The 23,492-nt window shown below is 53.5% G+C and overlaps 1 protein-coding gene across 2 annotated transcripts; it reads right to left on the bottom strand.

Annotated features, from left to right (window-relative positions):
- Window positions 1-244: 244 nt before the first annotated feature.
- Sema7a (semaphorin 7A (John Milton Hagen blood group)) lies at window positions 245-22,826 on the bottom strand. Of its 2 annotated transcripts, none has more exons than XM_051197584.1 (14): window positions 22,598-22,826; window positions 9,642-9,784; window positions 9,124-9,165; window positions 8,688-8,780; window positions 8,396-8,483; window positions 8,138-8,248; window positions 7,442-7,581; window positions 6,704-6,888; window positions 5,737-5,845; window positions 5,447-5,645; window positions 2,743-2,870; window positions 2,425-2,579; window positions 2,207-2,268; window positions 245-1,886 (listed from the first exon to the last, which is right to left on the bottom strand). In XM_051197584.1, exons 1-14 carry the CDS (start codon window positions 22,773-22,775, stop codon window positions 1,525-1,527), a joined length of 1,995 nt encoding a protein of 664 aa, XP_051053541.1. In that variant the 5' UTR covers window positions 22,776-22,826; the 3' UTR covers window positions 245-1,524. The 2 variants fall into 2 exon arrangements, with proteins under 2 accessions (XP_051053541.1, XP_051053543.1); XM_051197586.1 differs by lacking the exon at window positions 22,598-22,826 and adding an exon at window positions 22,458-22,553.
- Window positions 22,827-23,492: the final 666 nt, after the last annotated feature.

Below are 23,492 nucleotides of genomic sequence, written 5' to 3'. Positions count from 1 at the left end.
TGGAAATTCGGAAGGCAAGGGGTTTGTGCTATGGGAGGGAAGGGCTGCGGGCTCAAGGATTGCTGAGCAGTGGCAAGCTCACATCCGCCGTTTCTGCCCCTCTCTAGCCTCTGTCCTCTGAGTCTGCCTGACAGCAGAATCACTAGGGAAATCTGAGTCAGGGATGTCCGCACAGACAGGAGGTACCAACAGGAGGCCAGACCACTCAGCATCACTGGCATGGAGGACAGGGAGTAGGCACAGGTAAATAAATAGCTTGTTTATTAGTAATATGTTACATTATTAAAGTGCATTGAGAAGAGATAAGGGACGGAAGCTGGAAGGCTCCCGGCCCCAGGCCCTGCCCCAGACACAGCTGGAGAAGGGTCAGCTCTCTGCTGAAATCCATGGACTGGGGGCAGGGAGGCCCACTTGGAGAGCTCGGCCTGGGCCTTCTCCACGGGAATTTTCACAGTTTAGCCTAAGTTAGGACATGTCCTGAGCTGAAGTGGGAGGCTAGGAGCATGGAAGCACAGCCCCTGGGGAAGGGGGCTGAAGGGAAGGGAGGAGTCTCCCCCTGCCCCCCAACCCCCAATGCCAAGGGCAGAGTCCTGGAACCTCCCCTTGTGGACCCGGCTCCTCCTTCAAAATGACCACGGCAAATCTACCTAGGGCTCAGTTTTCTTCTTCGCTCTCCCCTGTCTCCCTCACCCACCCCTCCCATAACCACCCCACACTGGAGGCTCATGCCCTCAGACTGGGCTGTCAGGGCAGAGCCAGCTCATGCCACTCTCTTCAAACCCATGCCTGTCCCTGGACTCCGATCCCATCCCAGGGAGCCCCAGCCTGGGATCAGCCCCCACCCCCCCTTCCCAAGCCCTCCCTCTACCCGCCCCCCCAGCATGTAGTTTTGGTATTTCATACAGATGCAGTCAGAAGTAGCTATACATGAAATAAGCCTAACATAAAAATAGAGCTTTTTCCGTCCTTCCGTCCGGAAAGCAAACATCCTTCAATAAACATGCAAGGCGCTGTCCGGTGGGACCCAGGCTGTGAGGGAGGTGCAGAGGAGCAGCCTGGGTCTGCAGGAACATTGGCTACCCAGCAGTGGGGCAGGGAAGGAAGCAGGTGGGCACAGTGGTCCCAAAGGACTCAGCCCCAAGGTCCAGGAGATGGGGTCCCAGCTTCCTTCCCAAAGCCCACTGCCAGGCTGTTGGGCTCTCAGGCCAGGTGCATCACTGCCTGAAGTCAAGTGTGAGGAGATTTCGAAAAATATTCTGGAGAAGATAAAGTCTTGGGTCAGTGATGGCCCAGCTTCACAGTCGGTGCCTTCATTTTGCAGTCCCTCACTGTACCCACCCCACCTAGGCCCCAGCAGCCGCCTGCGGCTGGACATCTCCAGGCCCTTTGTCCCCCACTGGATTATTTAGTACCCCTGGAAGAAATCAGTGGACAAGGAGCTCCCGGGCCTGCCGGCTGTGAGTGTGACATTTTTCTAGTACTCCTGGGCTACAGAAGCCTGGGGTACACCAAGGTCCTAGAACCCTAGTGAACCAGCAGACCAAGTAGGAGTGTGGGCAGGGTTCCCAGCCAGAAGGAGGCTGCCATGGCTCTAGCACGACCCATTAGCTGTTCAGCAAGGGCTCTGTCCTCAGGTAGCAGCTCCCAGTGCTGGGCCTCACGGAGGTAGGAGCCCTCTTGGGCCTCGCAGCGGTAGTGACCATACTGACGGGCTGTGAGGTTCTCAATGAAAAGGATGCAGCTTGGGCTTTGGTGTCCTGGCTCACAGCTCTGTTCCACATTCTCCTCATGGCGCCATAAGTAGGTGGCATGGCGGGACTCCATGGGGCAGGTCAGGTAGTAACGAGAGTTTCGGGCCAGGGAAACTTTCTGTAGCGGGGCATTGTCTGTGGAAGTAGGGGAAACAGGCATGAGGAGGGCTCAAGGGCACCTTGGGAACCTTTGAGTTCTTCAGATGAGGCTTCTAGAGCAAGGCTTCTAAAGGAACACGGTGGAGAGGGGTTGGATCCCAACTTTTCGTTTCTTTCTTGCATTTTCCCACATCCCCACCCCTCTCATAACCCCCCTATATCATGGGAGTTCCCTCAGCAGGATATGGTCCATGGGCCTCAGGTCAAGGCATCGCCTTTTGCAGATCAAGGGAACTGAGGCATAGCTGTGCTCCCCTCATCAGCCTGGGGCCCAAGGGAAGAATTAAATGAGATACCTGGTTTAGGGTTGGGACATTCTTTGTGTGGCTCAGCTGGGTTAATAGACTGCAGCACTGACCTAGAAGTAGGAGGAGCAAACATCAGCAGACAGGAGGCTGCAGTGCAGCACCCCACTTATCCTCATGTGACCCCAGAATGATCTGCCTGCGCCCTTCAAAACCTCCTCACTCCCAGGTCTGCCTTTCCTCGGGGCAAAGGGATCTGTCCAATGTACCGTTGGGAACTGTAGATAGACACGCAGTGGTCCTGGTCCCAGCCGCAGTAGGGATCTCTGGACATGAGGCAGCCATGGCAGCCCCCGCTGTAGACCTCACACATGTCCAGGGGTACCTGGCTCACTTCCCACTGGGAGCTCACATATAGCTTCCGCTAGAAAGAGAGCAAGGCGGGGTCAGACCAGAGCCCTCCACTGAGTTCTCAACTCTTGAAAAAGGGATTCTGCCACCTTGGAGGTCCTTGAAACAGAGTAACCCTCTCCCCCACCAGCTGTCTGGGTGGTCCCAAGGGTGTAGAGTAGGGTGGGACAGCTCACCCGATCAGCATCCAATGATATGGCCTGGATAGCAGCTGCACGGTGGAAGGGCTGGATCTCCATGATGTTGAAGACAAAGCTGTGTTCCTGGTCCCCTGATTCCACCACTTTATGAATGGTGCCCCTGTCTATGGGTAGGGATGAACAGACAGAAGCCCACTTCAGCCAGATAGCCTTCTTCAGGGCTGGGCTGCCGTTTAAAGACACTGGTGGGGAGGGCTTAGGCATCATGGCTCAGGTGGGTGTCACAGAACTGGGGTAGGGTGGGGTGAGGACAGCTGGGTGAGAAGGAACATAGAGCCCAAAGGCAGCCCAGTTTTCAAGGCTGATCCCAAAAGGCCATCCCCTCAGTGAGTGCCCCCCAATATGCCAAAGGTTTACTGGAGGCTGCAAAATTAAAAAGCAAGCCAGGATTGGTGCCTCACATTACCTTGGTTACCCCTTTCCTCCTCTGCCCTTTGAGGTAGGTGTTATCTCCCTTATTTTGCAGATAAGGGAAGCTATGCAATTTGCTCAAGGTCACACAGATGGTGAGCAGCAGGGAACAAATTGGAACCCAGATGGGTCAGAACCACACCTCTGGCTTTGCTTTTGGTTTTTTTTTTTTTGTTTGTTTGTTTGTTTTTTGTTTTCTTCCTTACAACTTGCCTGCCTCCAAATTACCTAGGGGATATATTAACTTTAATTGTTTATTTTAGAAATAGTTTTAGATTTTCAGAAGAGTTGCAGTGATAGTATAGAGTCCTTGCCTAGCTGTCTCCCAGTTTCCTCAGCTGAAAATCTTACATAACCAGAGTGAATTTGTAACAACTAAGCAATTGACACCAGCATGCTCCTAGTCACTCAACTGCAGACTTCATTTGGGTTTCTTGGGTTTTTCCACTGATGTCCTTCTTTTGTTCCAGAAGCCAATCCAGGATTCCACATTGCACTTAGTCTTAAGGGATATTTTAATTTCTGTAAAATCTTAGATCTGAAAAGAACCTTGGATTCCATATGAGGGCTCCCAAGGTCACACAACCAGACTGTCTGCTAGACCAGCTCTCTCTCCATTGGCACCTGTTGGGGACTAATGTGTACCCTGAGCCTGGCCCTCCTAATCCCACCTCAACTGCTGTCCCAGTTTCTAGAATAGCCTCTTCCTTTTCTCCTTCCATCCCCATTTCCCAGGGCATTATCTGCCCCCCAAAAAGCAGTCACATGATGCCTACCTGAGACAGTTCCTCTAGGCTCAGTGTTTCAACTGGCAGGCTTTGAGATGTGGTCAAACACTACTTGGACCTGACAAGCCCCCAACACAGCCCCTGTCCTCACCCCAGCCACTCAGACACAGATCCAGACAAAGCAGGCACACAGCTGGTCCCCATTGTGAGAGTTTCCAGTCTCTGTTGAGGACCTAGAGAATTCTTTATTTTTATCTGGCCTCAATATTTCTAAATGCTGCAGGCTCTAAACTGGTATCTCTCCCATGGGCCACAGGGAAGATAAGACTCCCTCTCTACTCCCTAAGTATGCTCATAGCCCAGGCATGTAGGAGGGAGTAGCAGGGATCCCTGGGCCAAAGTCCAACCTTCCCCATCCTGCATTGTGTGACCTCCCTTCCTTTGTCCCAATGTCCTGTGGGAAATCCTCTCCTTGAGATTTTCCAGGAGCCAAACAATGACCCCAGGACTCTAGCTTTCAACCAGGCCAACATGGCCAAGGAAGCCCCAGAGTGAAGCAGCAACAGGAAGCCACTTGAAGGAGTATGAACAATTGAGGGATGGGGCCTGGGCCCTGACAAATGGTCCCAGAGGTATAGGGTCCTTTCTTGTATCCAGGAAGGCCTGTGGCTGGGCCCACAATGGTCTCCAAGGCTATTTCCAGGCTACCACCCCCACGCTGACCAAGGCCTGAGATGAGGAGGTAGATACAAACTAGGCTCAGGATGCACAAAGGCTTTCTAGAACAAAGGAGCATCTCTAGGGCATTCACTCAGACTCCCCTAGGGAGGCCTCTCCGGGAAAGAAAGGGGAATCACTGTCTCAGGCCTCTATGAGGCTTTGCCATCTCCAACTCCTTGACATGGCATCAAATTCTTTGTGTCTTACCAACTTTTCAAATGCTCCCTCTCAACTGCAGGAGCCCCACAGTCTAATGGAAGGTCATGGTCCCTATTCTGCAAGACAGAGGCCCCAAGGAGCCCTGGTACTCAAGCCCCTCCCTCACTCACCCTGCCCCCAGCTTTCCATGTCTCTTCCTATGCCTTCTCCACTGAGAGAGACACCTGGACCAAAGCTGCTCCTGGCTTTGTTCCTTCACCCCATTTCTGCCTCAAGCTCTAATGCATGTTCTCCTCTCAACTCAGGATGCTTTCCTTTTACCCTTTTCCCTTTTCCTCACCTCATCCAGGAAGCCCTCCCTCTCTGACCTCCAAAAGCTCTGTCCACTCAATTTTCTGTCTACACCTAAATGCCCAAGCAAATATTTTTTTAATATCTTCCATATATTTTGTTTGCTTTGTTTTCTTTTTTGAAACAGGGTCTTACTAGATAGCTTTGGTTGGTCTGGAACTCACTACGTAGACCAAGGTGGCCTTGAACTCACTGAGATCTGCCTACCTCTGCCTCTTGAATAGTGAGATTAAAGGCATGTACCATAACAAAGAATGGTTCACATCTATTTTTTGCAAAGTCAATCAGAAGGTTCTGGGACAACCCATCACCTGTTGTTAGGTAAAGAACATGGAAGGTCTCTCCATTGCTGGCTTGCATGCGGTGGACGACCACTTTCTGGTAATGGTACTTAGAGTGGAACAATGGTGTCTTCAGTGGCCCCATGGGTTCCACCCTCTGTGATACCTCTGGGTGACTATCAGCTACCTGGAAGGTTTCTGTGGGTATGGGTTGCTTTTTTGGGAGGCACTGGGAAAGAGAAAAGAAGTAGGTTAGTAGGTGACTGGGAGGTGAGACCAGGAAAGGCTGGGGTATGGGCCGTGGTTGGTCAACAGCTCACCATGCCAGGTCGAGGGTTGGGAAGGCCCATGTGGTAGCCCTTGAGAGAAGAGGTACGGAAGACTCTGTCAATGTCACCAAGGGAATACACGCAAACAGCTGAGTAGTTCCTGCAAGGATATACAAGCCACCTTAGTAGAGGGCCCGGGATACACCCACCTCCACTTGCCCTGGTCAGCCCTATGCCAGACAGGGCACAACCACAGCCCTCTGCCTGCAAGCTCTGTGAGCCAGGACTATTACAGAAGCAGAGCCCAGTGCCCAGCTTATCAAACAAAGCTGAAACAGGGGAGGAACAAAGGGAGGGAGGGAAACAACTAAGTTCTCTCTGATGCAATCTAAAACCACAACCTTGGGTTCTGTTACAGCATCACTGAGTTCAGAGGCCACCTGTTCTCCTTGACCTAAAGAAAGCAGAACCCCCTTCCTGGGCTGAGTCATTCTCTGGGCCCTCCAGTCACAGGCTGCAGGGTGCTGAAGCCTCAAGAGCCCAGACCTCCATGTCCTGATGAGGACGCAGCTACATCCACACAGGAGGCAGAGCAGGGTCCTTCTCCACCCATAACACTTGTCTGCTTTGTTTTCAATCAATGAAAGTGATTAAAGAGTGTGAATTATCAGGCAGTGTTTGAGCAAGTGTGATCACACCCAGCACCCCTGGGGGAGTAGGACAACATGTGGTAAGAGCAACAACTTCTGTGAGTCCTTCCCCAGGCTCAGGCCTTTCCCAGGCCTAGTACCCGCTTTGGGCACACACATGGAAGGACAATTGGCAAGAATGCACATAGATAGAGCCCAGGGTCACACACCATGTATACAGACACAAAAATACAACAGGACACACACACACACACACACACACACACATAAGCATCACATTGTCCACCACCACCAACACCATCATATACCAGGTAACAGCTCAAGCCTCACAGCCACAGTCTCTGCTAATGTCATTAACTATTCCTCACCAGGGGTTGGAGAAAACACCATAGACCCTGGTGTCTCTCCACTGGCCACTGGGGTCAGGGAGCAGGAAGACATCCTGCAGCCGATTGAAGTTCCTGTTGGTGGCTGCGTCACTGCACACTAGCATGGCTTTCAGGAAGGTGTTCCACTTGGAGGCAGACAATGAACTCTCGCCACCCTGGTCCCCCTGGAAGGACAAAAAGCAGAAGAAGCCCCTCAGCACCTGCCTGGGCTGCTTGACACTCCAGAGACACCTACTGCTGGGCATGTCAGCATCCAGGCCTCTGAAGGGCAGGGCAGGTTACCAGGGGCTGATAGCTGTGGAAACTTAGGAAAGCTTTCAGGTAGGCTCCAGCCTGATGTGCCAGGACCCACACCAGGACCCTGTAGATAAACATTCTCAGTTCCCCATAGCAGACAGGACCATACACATCTGCTGCTTTCACCTAGCACACATGTACACAAACATACCATATAGCAAATTCACATAAATACAACATAGGTAAACACACAGGTACTTATGCATGTACATGTTTGTGCATCCAATATGCACAGATGTTAAACCACATCTATTTACAGGTAGATGAAAACCTGTGTGTCACACACACACACACACACACACACACACACACGCTGGTCACAGTTTCATGAACACAAATACACATATACACACACACTCCTATTGTAAATATACAGACACATTCTCACTCACCCAGCCACCCCTCGAATATCTGGCTCACCCTGCACAATTGGGCCACTCGGGACACATTGAGAGGAGCCTCTGGGTTCTTGTCGGGATTGTCCTCCCGGAAGAAGTAGTAGATCTTGTCATCATAGGCTTGGTCTTGGTGGACAATGGTGGCCTTGATAAACTGTGGGTCTGCCAAGGGCATGGATGATAGGGATGAGGCTAGAAACTTGTGTGGGATACTCATTCAACCTTGCACACCTCTCCCAAATATGTATGAACTCAGAACAGCACTTAAGGCCCCATGGGGCCCTTGACTCTAAAGCAATACCCCACACCTGTTATGTCCTCTTCCACAAAGACGTCATGGGCCCAGGAGCAATGACTTCATGCCTGGGGACTTCAGGAAAGCCCCTGGGGTACCCATGTCACTTCTGCCTAATCAACAGAGCCTTAATGAGGAAGATGGGACTGTCTGCCCCACATGTGCTCATGAGAAAAATGAACTTAGGTCTGTGAGCCTCGTGCTAGGTCTGAGCTTCCTCTGTGTTTGTTCCCAGAGTAATTCAGACCCATCTGGCCTGTACACCCTATTCTCTGTGATTCCTTCTTTCCCACAACTCAAATGCCTCAGTGCTGGCTGTTCAGGTCTGTGCCTTTTAGGGAGCCTTCCTGGAATACATCAGGATACTATCTGCCATCTTGGACATTCACACCCCTTGGTCCACCCTCAACCCAACTGACTCACTCTGCATGACAGTATCACTTGTATACAGCTCACTCTCGCCCCGGATGCGGCGGAACCGAGGGATCTTCCCGTTGTATTCTTGCTTCCGGATAGTAGAGTACACTTCATCCCCTGGGGGTGTAGGACAACATGTGGTAAGAGCAACAACTTCTGTGAGTCCTTCCCCAGGCTCAGGCCATTGAACAAGGGACTGACCCTCCTATCCCAAGCCCAGTGCAGCAGCACCCTCTCAGGATCCCTACAGCACAGCTGCTCTACCTTCAAACAGAACCAAGGAGTTCTCATCCGGGCTGAAGGGGGCATAGCCTTTCATCTCACCAAGTGACACCACCACACTGCCATTCACCTGGAGGAGATCAGAGGTGCAGATGGCCATATGAGCATCAGCCACTGCACCCTACAAGGGCCAGTTTTCCAGCCAGGAGCCCATTCTCCCAGAGATTCTGCTCAGGGTAATGCCTGTCTCAGAATCTCCCATCTGTCTGTCCATGAGGAGTTGAAGGCCACCCAGGAAATGAGGGATGCTTAGGCACATGGGAAGGGTTCTCACCAAGTTCCAGCAGCTGGGCTTCCGGGCATTGGTGCCACAGACCAGCAGCCTATTACCCCGCCTCTCTAGAAGAGTGATATAGTTCTCACAGTCCTGTGTGGGGAAGGAGGCTGTTAGGAGGGTGGGAGCTCCTGGCAAGCTTAACAGGCCTAGCAGGCAATAAGACCCTCAGCCTTAGGAAGAAGACATCCATAAGGGCTGATAGCAGCCACCCAGGGCAGCTGACTCTATCCTGTGTGAACAGGGCCTATGCCAGGGGCCTATGTCTCCCCCTTTGAGTAGGGATCCTAAGACCAGCCCAAACTCCCCTAACCCCATAAGTCTGGAGAAAACAAGGGAAAGCCATGTTCCCACCCTCCCTCCAACTCTCAGGATCTTCTTCCTCTTCCCAAGGGGCCTGCCCTTTTCCATGGTCTTCCCCCACCCCTGTGCTCACCTGTTTGTCCTGGCAGGACCCCTTTGTAGAGCCAATGTTCACCTGGAGAAGGGGGAGAAGCATCAGTCCCTTTTCGAGGGATGAGATGTCCCTGAAATGCTGTCCAGGCACTCATAGGACAAACCCTGGATGAGACTATTATTCTCAAGTAACTGAGACTTGCAGAGGGTAAGCAGATTTCCCAAGGTCACATAGGGACCTTGTCTGATACCAGGAGCAGAGCCTAGCAATTGCAAAAGGCCAGCTATAAATTCTGGAACCCACTTCCCTGCCTGGCTTTCCCCACCAGCACTGGCCATGTGTGTTAGCTCCCAGTTTTTCTCCTCATAGCCTGATTCTTTAGTCCAACATGGACTACATATAGAGGCCTCCCCCCGGAACTGTGTGTGAGGTCATGGATGTAGGATGACCTGTTCAGAAAGATGTGCCAGCTCCTTCATACTCCCTAAGGGCCCTTACCAGGACCAGAGGTCAGGGACGAGGAAAGGGAAGGGGAGGGTAGAGGAGACCAAGCTCACCGTGCGCACGGAGGCGTTCTTGCCCTCGGGGAAGTTGAAGAGGTAGACCTTGCCACGTCCACCCACCCACACAGAGAAGCTGCCCGGCTCATGGAAAAGCACCGTGTGTGGCTCAAGCTGGCCAAAGTCCACATGGTCCTGCCCTGTGCAGCATAAAAGAGAAAAACACCCTGAACAAGAGGACCCTTGAGCTTCCATGGGCACACAGACCCTGCTGGCTTACTAAAATGCTCCAAGAGCAGGGCACCAAGGCTAAAAAACAAGGTCTGGTTTAGGTGAGCCTGAGAAGTAAAGAATGCCCTGGTGGGCTCCAGAAACCACCTGCCCACACCCAAAGCCATGGTCCCTTCCCCACAGCATGTGTTTTCTCAGAGTGAGGAACATTTTAAGGAACCCCAGGGAGAACAGATCCCTTTCCCAAGCAATGCACACACTCCTGGGCAGGTATGGGAAGGCCCATCAGCTCTGTACTGTGAGATCTGCAGTCTGCTCCATCTCACTCAGCGTTGCCAGAAGCATACAGCAGGGTCTCTAAGCTCCCTACTGAGTCTGAGTCCCCAGGCAACCATTTTATTAATGACTCCAAATCTTCCTCTGAGAAGTTGTCTCTAATCCCTCCTGGTTTACCCCCAGGCCCTTAGTGAGCACCATTTTTCAACAAACATCCATTCCTTCCCATTGTACAGTTGGGAAAACAGGTCAAGGAACAGACAGCCTAAGAACACATGAAAGCAGGTGCCTGGCAGGCCTTAAACCAGCACTCCTCTCTGTCTCCCAAGCTAACCTCTAGCCTGGTTCCATCCACCCTGATGCCAGCTCCTTCTGGGGCTCAGAATCAGGTCTCTCTTCCAGCAACTCTGGGACAGGGAACTTTCAAAAAACATAGCCTATGCCTTTCAGCAGAAGGGCTGACCAGGGCAGTTTTGCCCAAAAAAGAAACTGTCTGCAGCTGCCACCTCCAGAGAGAAGCTCTCATCTCTAAGGACATTGTTGAGGCTGTCCTGATTGTAGGACTAAATTACAGGGATGGGATGGCCTATAGCTATGCTCTGGGCACTCAACCATAGCCTCTGTCCCCTCACCTCTGGTTAGCCTGGGCCTCACCCCGGAATCTGGTCTAACCACTGTTTTTTCAGCTGCTGCAAACTTTGGGACAGCCAGTTTGGCAGTAACATCCAAGCAGGACATGACCCAGTCCAAGAAAAAACAAACCTGCCCTAATGGTCTGCTCTAAATCCTCCTTGCTGCCACTTAAGTCATTCCTACTGATCCATCCGGGGCCAAGGAATGGCAACAGCATACAGGATATGACCCTTTCCTTCACTCCCTTTCCTGAGCACACACTTCTCCACAGCCAAGTGATCCCAGACAGACAGTGGGAATGATTCAAATTCTGCCTCTCTGCTCTGGCCTGGCTCTCTGTGTAGAGGAGGAAACAGAGGCCCCCTGGGGGACAAGCCTGGCCCAAGGTCACACCAGTAAGCAGGACATATTGGTTCATCCAGACAGTATCAGTTCTCAAGAACATTCCTGGAGATGTGAGCCTGGCTGGCTACAGCGTGAAGTGCTGAGTCCGCTGACCTCTGACTGGCCTGGCTCTCCTGGGGCATACCACAAACAGCCTGATCCAGTAATGCGGGTGGGAATTGGGGGGAAGGTGTCAGACACCCTACCTCTTACACCCTAGACCCCAAAGCTGCCTCTCATTAGCCCCAGATGTGCGGGGCGGGGACTGCGAGTCCAGCTGAGATGCTGTCTGGACATAAGTGCTTAATGGTGGCAGGTCCCGGGCACTGTCCTCTAGCTCTCTTCCAGCTGGGATAAACTGTAAAGCTGGGGTCAGCAGCTGACAGACACTTGGTCTCTCTTGACTCATGGCTCTCCTTTCACCCATAGCCTAAGCAGCAGGCCCCAGGCAGCAAGCACAGCTTTCCTTCCACTTCCTGAACATCCAGTCCAGGAGCCAGGGGAAAGGTCCATGTCTGCACCTGGGGATGTTGTGCTCCTGAGACTCACAGCCCCAAAGCAAAGGAAAAGAACCCCAGGCTGTGTTAGCCACTTCCACCAGTATCCTTAGCTCTGAGCACCTGGATCAAGATCACACCCACAAGCCTCAGAGAAAAGCCAGGCAGGCTAATGTACAAGTCAGCTCAAAGGCACGAAAGAAGACCATGGATGGAGCCTTTGTCTTGGAGGCAGCAGGGCTATCTAAAAGCAGTCCTGAAAGAGTCAGGCCTGAGTGTGAAGGCACCAAGGACAAAGTCTGAGGAGGGCACCTGGCTCTTCTCAGAAGTGTAGATATGAAGTACCCACCCCACAGAAAGCCTGCTAAGCACATGGTCCCAGGAGGGAGCTCAGGGCTGCTCCTAAAAGATACACAGAAGCTAAGAAGGGCAGGGGAGTGTAGGGGCAGCACTCTGCTGATCTGCAAGCCACTCAAACCCTGGCAAGGTTGGTGTGGGGGAAGGCAGGGACTACTGGGCCCATCTTGCAGAACAAACAGGAGCTCATAAGCCCTCCCACGAGTCTCACCAGCTCTCCCATGACTCTCAGGTTCTTGTCCCTCCCAGATCTGTGCCTGGCGATGTGTTATGGACTAGGGGAGGAAGGGGATGGCACCAGCTCAGCCCCAGGACAAGACCTTGGCCCATTCTCTACCCCAGCCCCAGCCCAGGCTCCCGCACTGCCCGAGGCCCTCAAAGGGCCCGATTGTGCCGGGGAAGTGTCAGAGCAGCAGCTCCATGAATACATGAAAGAAAGCTTTGTTCAGGTCAGCAGGAGCGGGGGCTGGGGGCTCAGGGCAGGAGGGCTGCCTGGAAGTGAAGGCAGCAGCATGGCCTCGTGGCCAGGATCACCTCAGAGGAAGCTGGGCCAGGGGCAGGGACAGATTCAAGGCCCTGCCTAGGCAGGGGCTGAGCAAGCAAGAGTCTACCTTTAAAAGGGTTAGGCTCAGTGCTTACAGCCTTTCTTTTTACTGTCTTGTGAATCCAAAGATATGGGGAGGCAGATAAAAGCTAGACTAGCCAGGGATTGGGAAGAGATACACAAGCAGAGCAAACAGTGAAAAGCGAGATGGGGAAGCTGACTGTGTGTGGTAGGTGCAGAGGACAGAGGCCGCATGCTGCCACCTGACAGGGAACTAATGAAAGCAGGTTAGGCCTTAGTGGTGGAGCAAGGGAGGCCCAGCTAAGCCAAGGACATGCTGACCCACTCCCCATCAGCCACCCTTACTGCCTGCTACCAAGGAGCAGGGCCAGCAGTGGGACTGTCTCCTATCCTCTGGCAGTCCCCCACCCCCCACCTCCCGGCTCCCCCTGCTTCCTTTCCATCCCGTGTGTCTAAAAGGAGCACCGTCTGGCACCGTGTCTCCCCCCTCACTCCCCGGCCTGACGCATTAGTGGCTGACTAAGTGGTAGCTAAAAGCTCCCAGAATAACCAGGGGTTCAGGCAGGGGAGGGGGCTAGGGGCACACAGAGAGGACATGGCCTCAAGGCAGGCTAGGCACACCCCATGTGATTCAGAGCCAATCCTGGCTGTCCTGAGCAGAACAAGAACATTCCCAGGCTGTCCCAGGTTCCCGAGTCCCTGCCTCCTCACAGTTCACAAAGCCTAGCCCCAATTCTAACCAAATATAAGTGCTGGGAAGATGGGCTGGGGGAAGTGGCCCCATACAGACACAGCACCCTGCCAGGGTGCCCATGAAGCCTTGATTCTGTTGGGGGGAGGGGAGGATCAGGCTTGATCCTTTATGGGAGCCACTCTCCCATCACAGTCCCAACAGCTGATTGACTATAAGAAGTAAGGATATTTTCTTTGGGAAAGCGGTTGGTTTTCTCCAAGCATGCCTGCCTAATGAAGGGTCTGCCCTCCTCTCATTCACTCTGGATGCTGCTGCCATCTGGTCCTGTCGTTCCCAATAGCCTGGATGCTTGTGAAAGAGGGAGGGAGGCTGGGAAGGGTGGAACAACAAGGGCTGGTCCTTGACCCACTGAACCCATCAGCCTTGAATGCTAACCTCCAAAAGCCCTTGGAAAGTGGGCAGAGAATGGCAAGAATGTGGGCATCCCAGTAGGGAATGCCTGAGTCAAGTCACCAAGGAGCAGGAGCCTCCAATCACAGACTGGAGGCCCAGTCACATCTGGCAGGGACCTCCTCCCACACTTGTGTCCCATTTTGCACTTACAGACCCACTCACAACCTTACCTGACCTCGAACTGGCAGAGAAAAGAATGAAGGGCCCTGTGTGCTCAGGAGCTAACCTGCAGTCAGTCTCTCTACCTTTGGGATCTCACACAGTACACATGGAGAAAGTATCCAAACAGCCACCAAGTTGGGAGACTCAGAGGCTAGGGAGGCTGTGTCACTGGCCCAAGAGCAGATACCCAATGAACGTTCAGACTCATGCCACCATATCTCTCTAGAACCACATTCAGGACTTGAGAGACTGCTATGAAAACCAAAAAACAAAACTGCTCAACCTCCCATGTCTCTGCATCACCCTCTTCCTATTCCCACCCACCCCCATCCACCAGGCACAGACAAATGAAGGAAATCACCAACCACCTCCCAGGTAGAGCCCTGATCCCAAGGGCCTTTAGTAACCCAAGGCATGACTAATGGAACTGCGGGTGCTGAGCAGGATGGTGAAGAGAAGGCCTCCCACTGGTGGCAGAAACAAGGGACAGATGTTTCATTGGCTCTGCCTCTGATATGGCCAAGAAAGAAAAGCCATTTCCAGATGGCACCGACCTGGTGCTAAGAGCAGATTATGGCTACTATCAGGATCCTGGTAACACCTGTGCAGGGCTGGGCTCTGACAGCTGCCAGACAAGTACTGTGCCAACACAGGTGGCAAGGCCCTAATGTGGTAGTCATCCTCTTGGAGGAATGAGACATCCACCCTTATTATCAGCAAGCTGTATGGGCCACAGCCTACACCCACTGCCAAGGTCAGCGGTGGGTGGGAGGGAAGGGTATCTGAAGTGTTGATTAAGCCTTGATGCTAAGAAACCTCCCACCCTCTTTGACATCCAGGCAGCTGGTTGTGGTTTGAGCTATGGCAGGGCTTTCCTGAGTTCAGTGACACCTCCTGTGGCCGGTGGGGACAGGGGTTACCGGTGTGTTACAGACTGGGTTTTATGACCCATCATAATTTCAGGAACAAACACAAAACAGTCGAGATTAAGTTCATGGGTCGTTTGGGGAAAACATGAGTCTATGTGTGCTGAAGGAGTCAGATGCAGTTTTCTGAAACTAGAGAGACAGTAAAAGCAACATCCTCATCTGCCGCCACTGCCCAACAAATCCCCACGACCCTGCAAAGACGGCAAGACAAACCACCAAAGGCTGGGACCACTTGCAAATGTCACTGTAACCGGAGGATCAGAGGGCATAGATGATGGACAAAGTAGCTGGGACAAAATTCTGATGAGAAGCACATTTTGGGGGAGCTGAACTGAGCAGGAGTCAAGGGCTCAGGTGGAAATAGAAGGCAGAGCCCGGCTGGAATGGAGAGGGGCTCTGAGCTCAATCCTAGGCAAGGCAGAAAACCCAGAGCCAATGCCACACCCTGTCTAATTCCTACCCATTCTTTAGCCTAGCAGGTTCCCAAAAAGTCAGCCGATAGCTACTTCAAAGCAGAGAGTGGGCAAAAGTACAGAGCCTGCTCTTGGGTGGAGAGCCAGGGCAGGGGTAGCAAGAGGGCAGAAGATGGCTACCTCAGGCCAGCAGACAGGGAGACAGGTGGAAGACTGTGGTGAAACAGAAGGTTCCCAGCCTCAGCTTTAGCCTGGACCAGCAGGGGACACAGTGTGAGGGCAGCCAGCCAGACAAACCCGTTAAGGAGAACTGGCAGGGTCTGGGGTGCCAGAAATGCATTCCAGGAGAAACCAGAGATGCTACAGAAGGAGGATCAGAGGGAAGAGGATGGCAATGGTGCGTGAGGCTAGGCCTAAGCCCAGTGCTTCTGAAACACTGTCCATCTGCCAGGTGCTACCCTAAGTGATTTCTAGATCTATTAACTCAGCAAGGCTCTTATTATCTCTATTTCACAGATAAGGAGTATGAGACACAGAGAAGCTAAGCAACTTATCCAAAATCACACAGCTGGGTATGCAGTAGAGCAGAGGTTGATACTCATTCCAGACTAACTCTGTACTCCCTGATGTACTCCAGGGATGGAGTCTCAGGGACTTCTCGGGCAGCCCCTTCTATAAAGCCCAGGAGACCAAAGCTGAAGGAGGCTAGAGCCCAGGCCAAAGCTACTTGCCATCAAATGCCTAACCTCTCTACTCTCTACTTGTGACACTTTGACAAGTGTGTATGAGTGAGCATGAGTATGTGGGTGCAGGTGGAGCAGGAATATAGGGTGCAGTCTGTCACTGTCATCCTAAATGTTAGTCAGTGTGACTAATTGAGAAGTAAACCTCCTGTGATCTCGGTCTCCAATAGGAAACTTTGGGGCTAGGTATTCACACCAGTGCTTTTCCGCTCTACAATCACCCAGGTTCCCAGCCAGTCAGCACTCACTAAAACACTCACCGTCTCCACCCTGGCTCTAAGCTCAGGAACTCACCACAGCTACCAGCTGCCCAACCCAGCAGGGCCCAATGCCCCAAAGCATCTCCACTATGGCTAATTCCCATCTCCACACAGCTAGTGCTCACTGCCCACATCCTTTCTCTGTCACCTGTGGATCTCACCTGTCCTTGAACATAAGTCCTCTGGCTCCAAGAAGTGCTCCAGACTGCCCTCACTGTTCTGCTCCATACTCCCTGACTGTGCTCCATCCACCGTTCGGCATATACCCTTCTTCTAGATCACACTGTGTCTGGTGGGATTTCACCTGAGGTATGGGGTACTGTGAAGAGAGGCCCATCTCCACTGCCAGGCCTGGACAAAATATGGCCGTTCTGATGGTAGGAAGGGGCAGCCTCCTGCTACTCTGCAGAAGAGTAGACATCTTAGCCATCTATGGTGTGCAGTGCTTATCATGGTGACCCCTTGCTCTGGCTTGGCTCTTTCCTTCTCTCCCTGATCGTATCACCCACACCAACCTTCCAACACAGTCTTGGCTCTGCACTCCTGACTTCCCAGGGGCCCCTTTTCCACCACAGGCATGAGCCCTACCTCTTAGTCACTAACAGCTCCCTGGGGGCAAGTGCAGGATTTCTTTTGCTTTCCTTCTCCAGGGAGCTGAATCCAGGTGCAGTCAGGGGTCAAGGGCTGGCTGCCCTCTACAGTGAGGGTCCCCAGGATGCTGGCCCAAAGCCCGGGTCTTGATTAGAAGCAGGGGTACAGGAGGCCCTGCAGGATCAGTCTAATCCCCAGGCTGCTGTGGTGGTTAAATCCAGATTAGCCTGAGCCATGACACAGAACAACCTGCCCCCTGAGACCTAAGCTCTGCTCAGCAAAGGCCAGACATGAGGTACATGGAGCTGGATACAAATCTGAGGGTCTGAAGTGAGTGTGGTCTTGATGAATATGGACAGAAAGTCCCTGGGCCCAGTTAAACTGGTCAAGGAGGTAAGAGGCTTTCGAAGCCCTTGACACAGAAAAGCATGAAAGTAGACAGAACATTGGGAAGAGGCAGAGAGCTGGGCCACCAATAAGATCAGAGTAGAAAACACAGCCCTAACTCCAGCTCTGCCTGCTTTTCTGTGACCTTGAGCCAGCCCTGCCATCTCTGGGCCTTAGTTTCCCCATCTGGGACCAATGTGGTTGGCCCACTCTCTCTTGACATTCCTTTCCTCACACCTGAGCTCTGTGCTGTCAGGCTGGGTAAGCTGAGGACATCTCAGAAGGTTACTCAATGAAACTAAGAAATAACGACAGGGAGAAGGGGGATTGAGGAAGAGAGTAGGTCTGGTGCATAGAAAATGCCCTGGGGCAGCAGTGGGTGCTGGGAAGGAAGAAGGGCCATAGGGTAACCATCAGGGCTATGGGGAAGCACCAACTCTGACTATGTTCTAGGTAGAACATTCTGCAGAGTGTCATGGAGGAATGGAGGGACCTTGAAGAGGGCAGAATACAATCTCTACATGGGACAATGGGGCCAGGGTGAAGGCCTGCTGGAGAAAAGGGCATCGAGAACCTTCCCTTGTGAGAGGGCAACAACTGGGGACCTGGGCTGGCTAAGGAAGATAGAAGCCTCCAGCCTCTGTGGAGCCTGGACTGGAGCCCTTTACTTTATCCTTTCTCCCTGTGTGCCTGGCCCACTGAGGGCCAAATGGTCAGACACCTGGCAGCCAGACTTTGCAAGGTCAGGGCAGATCAAAAGCCTTTCTCTCCAATCCGCAAAAAGGAGACAGGCCCCTGGGATAGCCAAAAAAGGAAACTAAGAAAAGCAGAAGCCTTTTGGAGCTGCTATCGAGAGGTAGAGAAGTGTGGTCAGTCTGTTATGACACAGACACCCTGAATGGGGTACAATGAGGGGTGTAGAATGATGGTGGAGGCCAGGATGTCAACTGAGGCTCTAGCGGGCAACTCTAGGGCCATTCATTCTCACGACTGCCCCCTGCAGGCTGAGCCTCACAGCCCACCTGGCCTGGTACTCCTCAAAGAGAAGTGTGCAGCTTACTGTGTCCCCCCAAGTGTAGAGAACCTCATCTTCAACCCAGAAAACTACCTACTCTCAAAAGGAACCAGGGTTCCTGGAGGGGGAAGCTGTTCAGAAGAATCGTGCCTGCCCTGTCCACAATACAGGGCTTGGGTACAAGTTTCTTCTGCTGTAGAGAGCATGCAGAGAAAGGGCATGGCGGGCTCCTACCTGAAGAACCTTCCTCATAATCAGGAGCTGGTGGGGATGGTCCTAGTGTCCCTGAACCCCACCATAACTTCCCTAGAGGACCTGGGACAGGCTTGCCTGCCACTATCTTTCTCCAGAAGGCTGTCCAAGCAGTGACAAGTGGTCAAGCTCAGATATCATCTCCTTCAAGAAACCTGGCTGAAGCCAGTATAGTTCCAGCACTAGGGAGACAAAGACAGATGGATTTCTGTGAGCTTAAGGCCACCCTGAACTACATAGCAAGTTCCAGGCCAGCCAGAGCTAAACTGTGAGAGCCTGGAGAGGGAGAGAAGGAGAGAAAGAGTGAGAGGGAAAGGGAGGGAAAAAGGAGAGAACTTGCTGGACCCCTGGCCAAAGCTGATTCAGCACTGTCAAACAGGTGCCTCTCTTACGCCTTCCTCATCCAGCCAACTCCTCCCCTGCCATCTCAGCTTTACTGCTCATCCAGAGAGTCTGCTGACTAGCAGACTCCTCAGTCCCCATCCTCTGTTGTAGGTCCTGTCACATTCCTTCAGCGTATGTACTGGCTTATTTGCCCAGTCTTCTCATCTACAAGGATGCCAATTCATTTAATTTCTCTGCTGGACCCTCAAGTCCAATCCTAGAACTAGCACAAAAGCCAGACTCAGAAAGAACCTGTTGAATGTGTTTCCACCCTTGAGGCACAAATCAACAGGCCATTCCCTGCAACTGACCCTTGACTTTCAGCCCATGACAGGAAAGAGAAGGACACAAGAATCAAGGATTTCCCCTGACTCCCCGGGTTTTAGTTACATAACACCAAGATCTGAATGGGCCACCAATGTGTCTGCTCTGCCCTCCTCATCCTAAAGAGAAAGGAGACACTACTTCTGACTTCTTTGGACATCGGAGGAGACTGAGGTTCAGAAAAAAGGCAAGGACGCACCCAAAGTCACAGAGCAAATGAAGCCAGAACAATCAAGCCAGAACCAGGCTCCTGACTTCTCACCTATTTCTACCCAAGGTGCCAAAGTCAACTTGGATCTGTGTCACCATCTATCTACAGCCCACCCCCACACCTGCTCTCAGAATCTTCAATGTTCACCACAGATCCATCACAGAACTTAGGGAGCTTCTGGGGACATCACCAAGCATCTCTTCCAACTTAGGAAACCCCCTTTCCCATTTGGGATTGCCCCCCCAGTTCTGCAGGGAGGTTCACCTTGAAGGTGATGAATTCATCTAAGTCCCCCGAGGGGGCAGGGATTTCCACTGGAAATGCTGATGCTTGCAAGGGGAGCCCCAGCTGTGACCTCATCCCCTGGAGGAGGTGATAACAACCCCCCTACCCTGGGGAAGGGCCCCTTAATGGCTATCCAACAGCTCCCAAGTCAACAATAACATCCTGTTGTTTAATTGGGCCAGAGGGGGAAGAACCAGCTGGGCAGGTAGACTGGGAACTGGACTGTTTGCCTTCTGTAGACAGGTTAGCTCACTCAGACATGGGGGTCAGGATCTCCATGGGCTTCTCTGCCTCCAATTACTGGTGGAGCAGGGGAAGAGTACATAGCATACACAAGCATGCAAACCTCCTACCACACAACACCCTCACCGGCCATCCACCCATCTGCCCCCTGCTTGAAGGAAGATCAAAGTCATACATCTACATTGTTAACTGACTCATGAACTAGTGATGCCCTAAGGGGACAACCACCTCTAGAGGTCAAAGACAGGTGCAGAGCTCAAGGATACCAGCAGTCTGTGATGGAACACCCTTCCCTGGGCCCAAGCTGTTCTGCACCGGGCCTTCATTTGGTTGCAAAGGCAGCAACTCTCTTAACAATTGCAGCCTTGGATGCTCTCAGAGTCCCCTGCTTTAATGTTTCCCTGCAGTTTGAGGGGGGCCTGGGGGTCCAAGCAAAGAAAATAAAGACATTTCTATACCTATCCTAGTCTATTCTGTCTTGACTCAAAACTAAAATCTAAATCTGTTTCTTGTAAAGAAATGGCTATTGGGCTACCACAATCCCTAGTCTAGTCATCTCTGAAGGTTCCTGTCCCATCCTCTGTTAGACAGGGCCCTAGGCTTATTGTAAAGCCTGGAAGGGTCTCCCTCTCTCACTCTATGCCTAGGTTGGCCCTATCCAAACTCCCTACTATCCAACTGCCATGTGTTACCCCATAGGAGGCAGGAGGCAGCTGTCAGCCGGGCACACTATCACCAGCTGGTGGCCCTAGGGGGTGTGGGGCAGGTGAATGGCAGGGCCTGTCTGGTCAGTGGGGCACCTGGCACTTGTGAAGGAGATTGCAGACTGTCCTTGGACAAGATTGGTGAGTGTCTGGTGGATCCCAGCCAGAGGGGGTCAATAGTGCATTACCAGTGTGGTCACAGCAGTGAAGTGCAAGCAAGGGAAGCTGGCGTAGAAATGGGCTGGGAGCTTGAAAGTGGGTAAGAGGGCTGAAAGCAGCTTTAAATAGCCTCAGGGTAAGTAAGGACTAAGTGCCAGGGACAGAAGCGTATGCATTAAGTGCTAACAAGTGGGTGTGCATTAAGTATGCGGTGGGGAGGTCAAGGAAGGACTTGGGGGGACAAGCACAATCAAATGAGAGGAGTTTGATAGAAAGGGAGATTCCAGAACACTCAGACATAACCACTTGTCTTCTCTGGAATACTCATGTACTGTGCTGTTCAAGACACAAGGGGTCAGAGACAAGGTAAAATGCTGGCAGGGCAGAGGGAAAGAGGCTGAAGTGGGTACAAATGTGGAGTATGCAGGTGTTCACCAGGAGTCTAGAGCTCCAGCTAAGCTGTTCCTCTTCTGCTGGCACACCTCTGGCTGGATGGTGAGTTGGAGAACAGAGTACCTTATTTATGGTTGGAAAACCATCTAAATCCTTCTCCTCTCCCTAACCCTGGACCAGGACAGAACAGGATAGGATTAGAGGCCCCACCTGCACAGTGAGCACCTACACTGCCCAGTGACCTTGGGCAAGTCACATTCTCTCAGCTGCTGCGGCAGTTCGGGCCACTCATTTTATGTGGGTTCCCCCTCTCCCCTACTAAGAATACCTGCCCCAGATAAAGCTCAGACTTCCGCAATCCCTGCAAACTGCCAAGGCATCAAAGGGTCCCCAGTACAGACAGACTGGACCAGTATCCTCAGCCCCCGGTGTGAATCTCCCATCACCACTAGGGGAGGGGCTGCAGAGACGCCAAATTTGGGTACAGAGCTGAGTTTGCCTGGGGGCGGGGAGGCATTTGTGTGCAATGCAGGGGAGGGGAGCTCTGTCCCTAGCGGCAGAAAGCCTCCAACCCCAACCTAGCCAGCTTTCTGTCCCACTGTACAGGGGTCTAAACTGAAATGCCCCAAGGGAAGACTCCAGTCCCCAGGTTCTCATATTCATCACAGCCCTAACACTGCACATCCCTCCCCAGATATACCGCTTGGGGGTCCCAATGGCCTCGCCCCACCCAATGGGCACTATCCCCTGCCTTGTGCTAGCGCCAATTTCTGGTGACAACCGCCACGTGCGAGCAAGGGGGGTTGGGGGGGAGCGGCTGGTCCCAGCATTAGAGAGACAGCGCCCAGGTGCCCTGAGCCTCAGCACTGCACCTTGTCCCAGATCGCCGCAGGGTGCCCACCCCTTGCCTGGCCCGCGCTCCGGGCCGGGGCGGGGGCGGGGGCAGGCGGCGGGGTCTTTGTTCCCGCAGCCCGAGCGCAGCGGCGGCGGCAATGGGTCCGCGCCCCCTTCACCAACGCAGCCTTAGCTCCGCGTGCCAGCAGAGCCCGCAGCTCGCAAGGAGGGGGGTCGGGGTGAAGAAGCTGGCGGGGGAGAAAGGAAGGGTCCTGCATAGTAGACCCCACGGGGGAGACCCAAAGAGAGCCTCGGCGAGGCAGGGGCCCGCAACCTCCCCCCCTTCCTCGCGCTCAAGCGCTGCGGCTCGGGCTCCGAGCTGCCGTAGGACTTGGAGCGCCACTTAGCCGGGCCCGGGCTCCAGCCGCTCGTTCGCACGCTGCAGCGCTCCAGCCCGCTCCGGCGTGACAGTACGCACATTCACATACACTCACCCGGACCCACACGCTCCCTTCGGGGCCAGCCCGAGACCTGCAGAGCTGCGCACACGCACTCTCTCTGGGTGCCGCACACTCCGCACCCTCCCCGCACAGCGTCCGATCCCGCGTCCCGCCGGCCGTGCGGCGCCGCCTACCTTTCCAGACGGCGGAGATGCGGGGTCCGCTCCTCGAGTGGCCTTGGGCGGAGGCGGCGGCCACCCAGAACAGCAGCAGCAGTCGTAGCCGCAGCGGGAGCCCGAACCGAGCCGGCGGGCTGAGGACGCGGGCGCGCGGTGCGCTGGGGGCGGCACGTCCGGGAGGAGGAGGCGTCATCCCGCAGCCCCGGAGCGACAGCGGCAAGCAGCCGAGACTGAGCCAGCGCCCGGCCGCAGGCAGAACCTAGCGCCAGGAGGCGGAGTCAAGCGCCTGACCCCACCCCACCCCTCCCCCCCGCCCCTCGCAGCCTTTTCTAGCTTTGCCCATGGCCCCCAGCTTGTGCGGTGTCCGCTGCTAGGAGAACCTTTGCCACCCGCTTTCAGGCAACTCCACCTGGAGAACCCAGCTGCGAAGAAGACAGACTTGTGATCTGTCATGAGGAGCAGGCCCCATCCCTCCTCTGGGCTTCAGTTCCACTTCCCTCGCCCCAGAGGACGGAAAGGCCTAGGAAATCTGTAAGGACCTCTAAGAGCATGAATGAGTGCAACATTGGGACAACCTGGTTGCAGCCAGCTAAGTGGTTTGTAGTCAGAGAGCCATTCTCGAAGAATTGGCCTGCCCGAGTGGGACCCAGCTCACTGCTGATCCTATCAGCCCGGAGCAAGATGCTTTCCTCTGTGGAGGAGACAGAGGAGGTCGATGATGTGTGGGGTGCCCACAATGCCCCACTATTGCTCTGCCTGAAGGAACACAGGGAATTTTTCATCTTGGCCTGGCTCCCTCCTCTCCCTCTCCTTTCTCCTCCCTTCCCCAGCCAGCAGCCTTCTGGGCTGCCTCCCCCCAGCCAGCTGGTGTATGCTCAGAAAATCCTAACTCATTTCCATGTGAGCTGAG

This window comes from Phodopus roborovskii, unplaced genomic scaffold (genome assembly GCF_943737965.1).
Source record: "Phodopus roborovskii unplaced genomic scaffold, PHOROB, whole genome shotgun sequence".
Lineage (NCBI taxonomy): Eukaryota > Metazoa > Chordata > Mammalia > Rodentia > Cricetidae > Phodopus > Phodopus roborovskii.
This window is presented reverse-complemented; position numbering and strand designations above follow the sequence as displayed.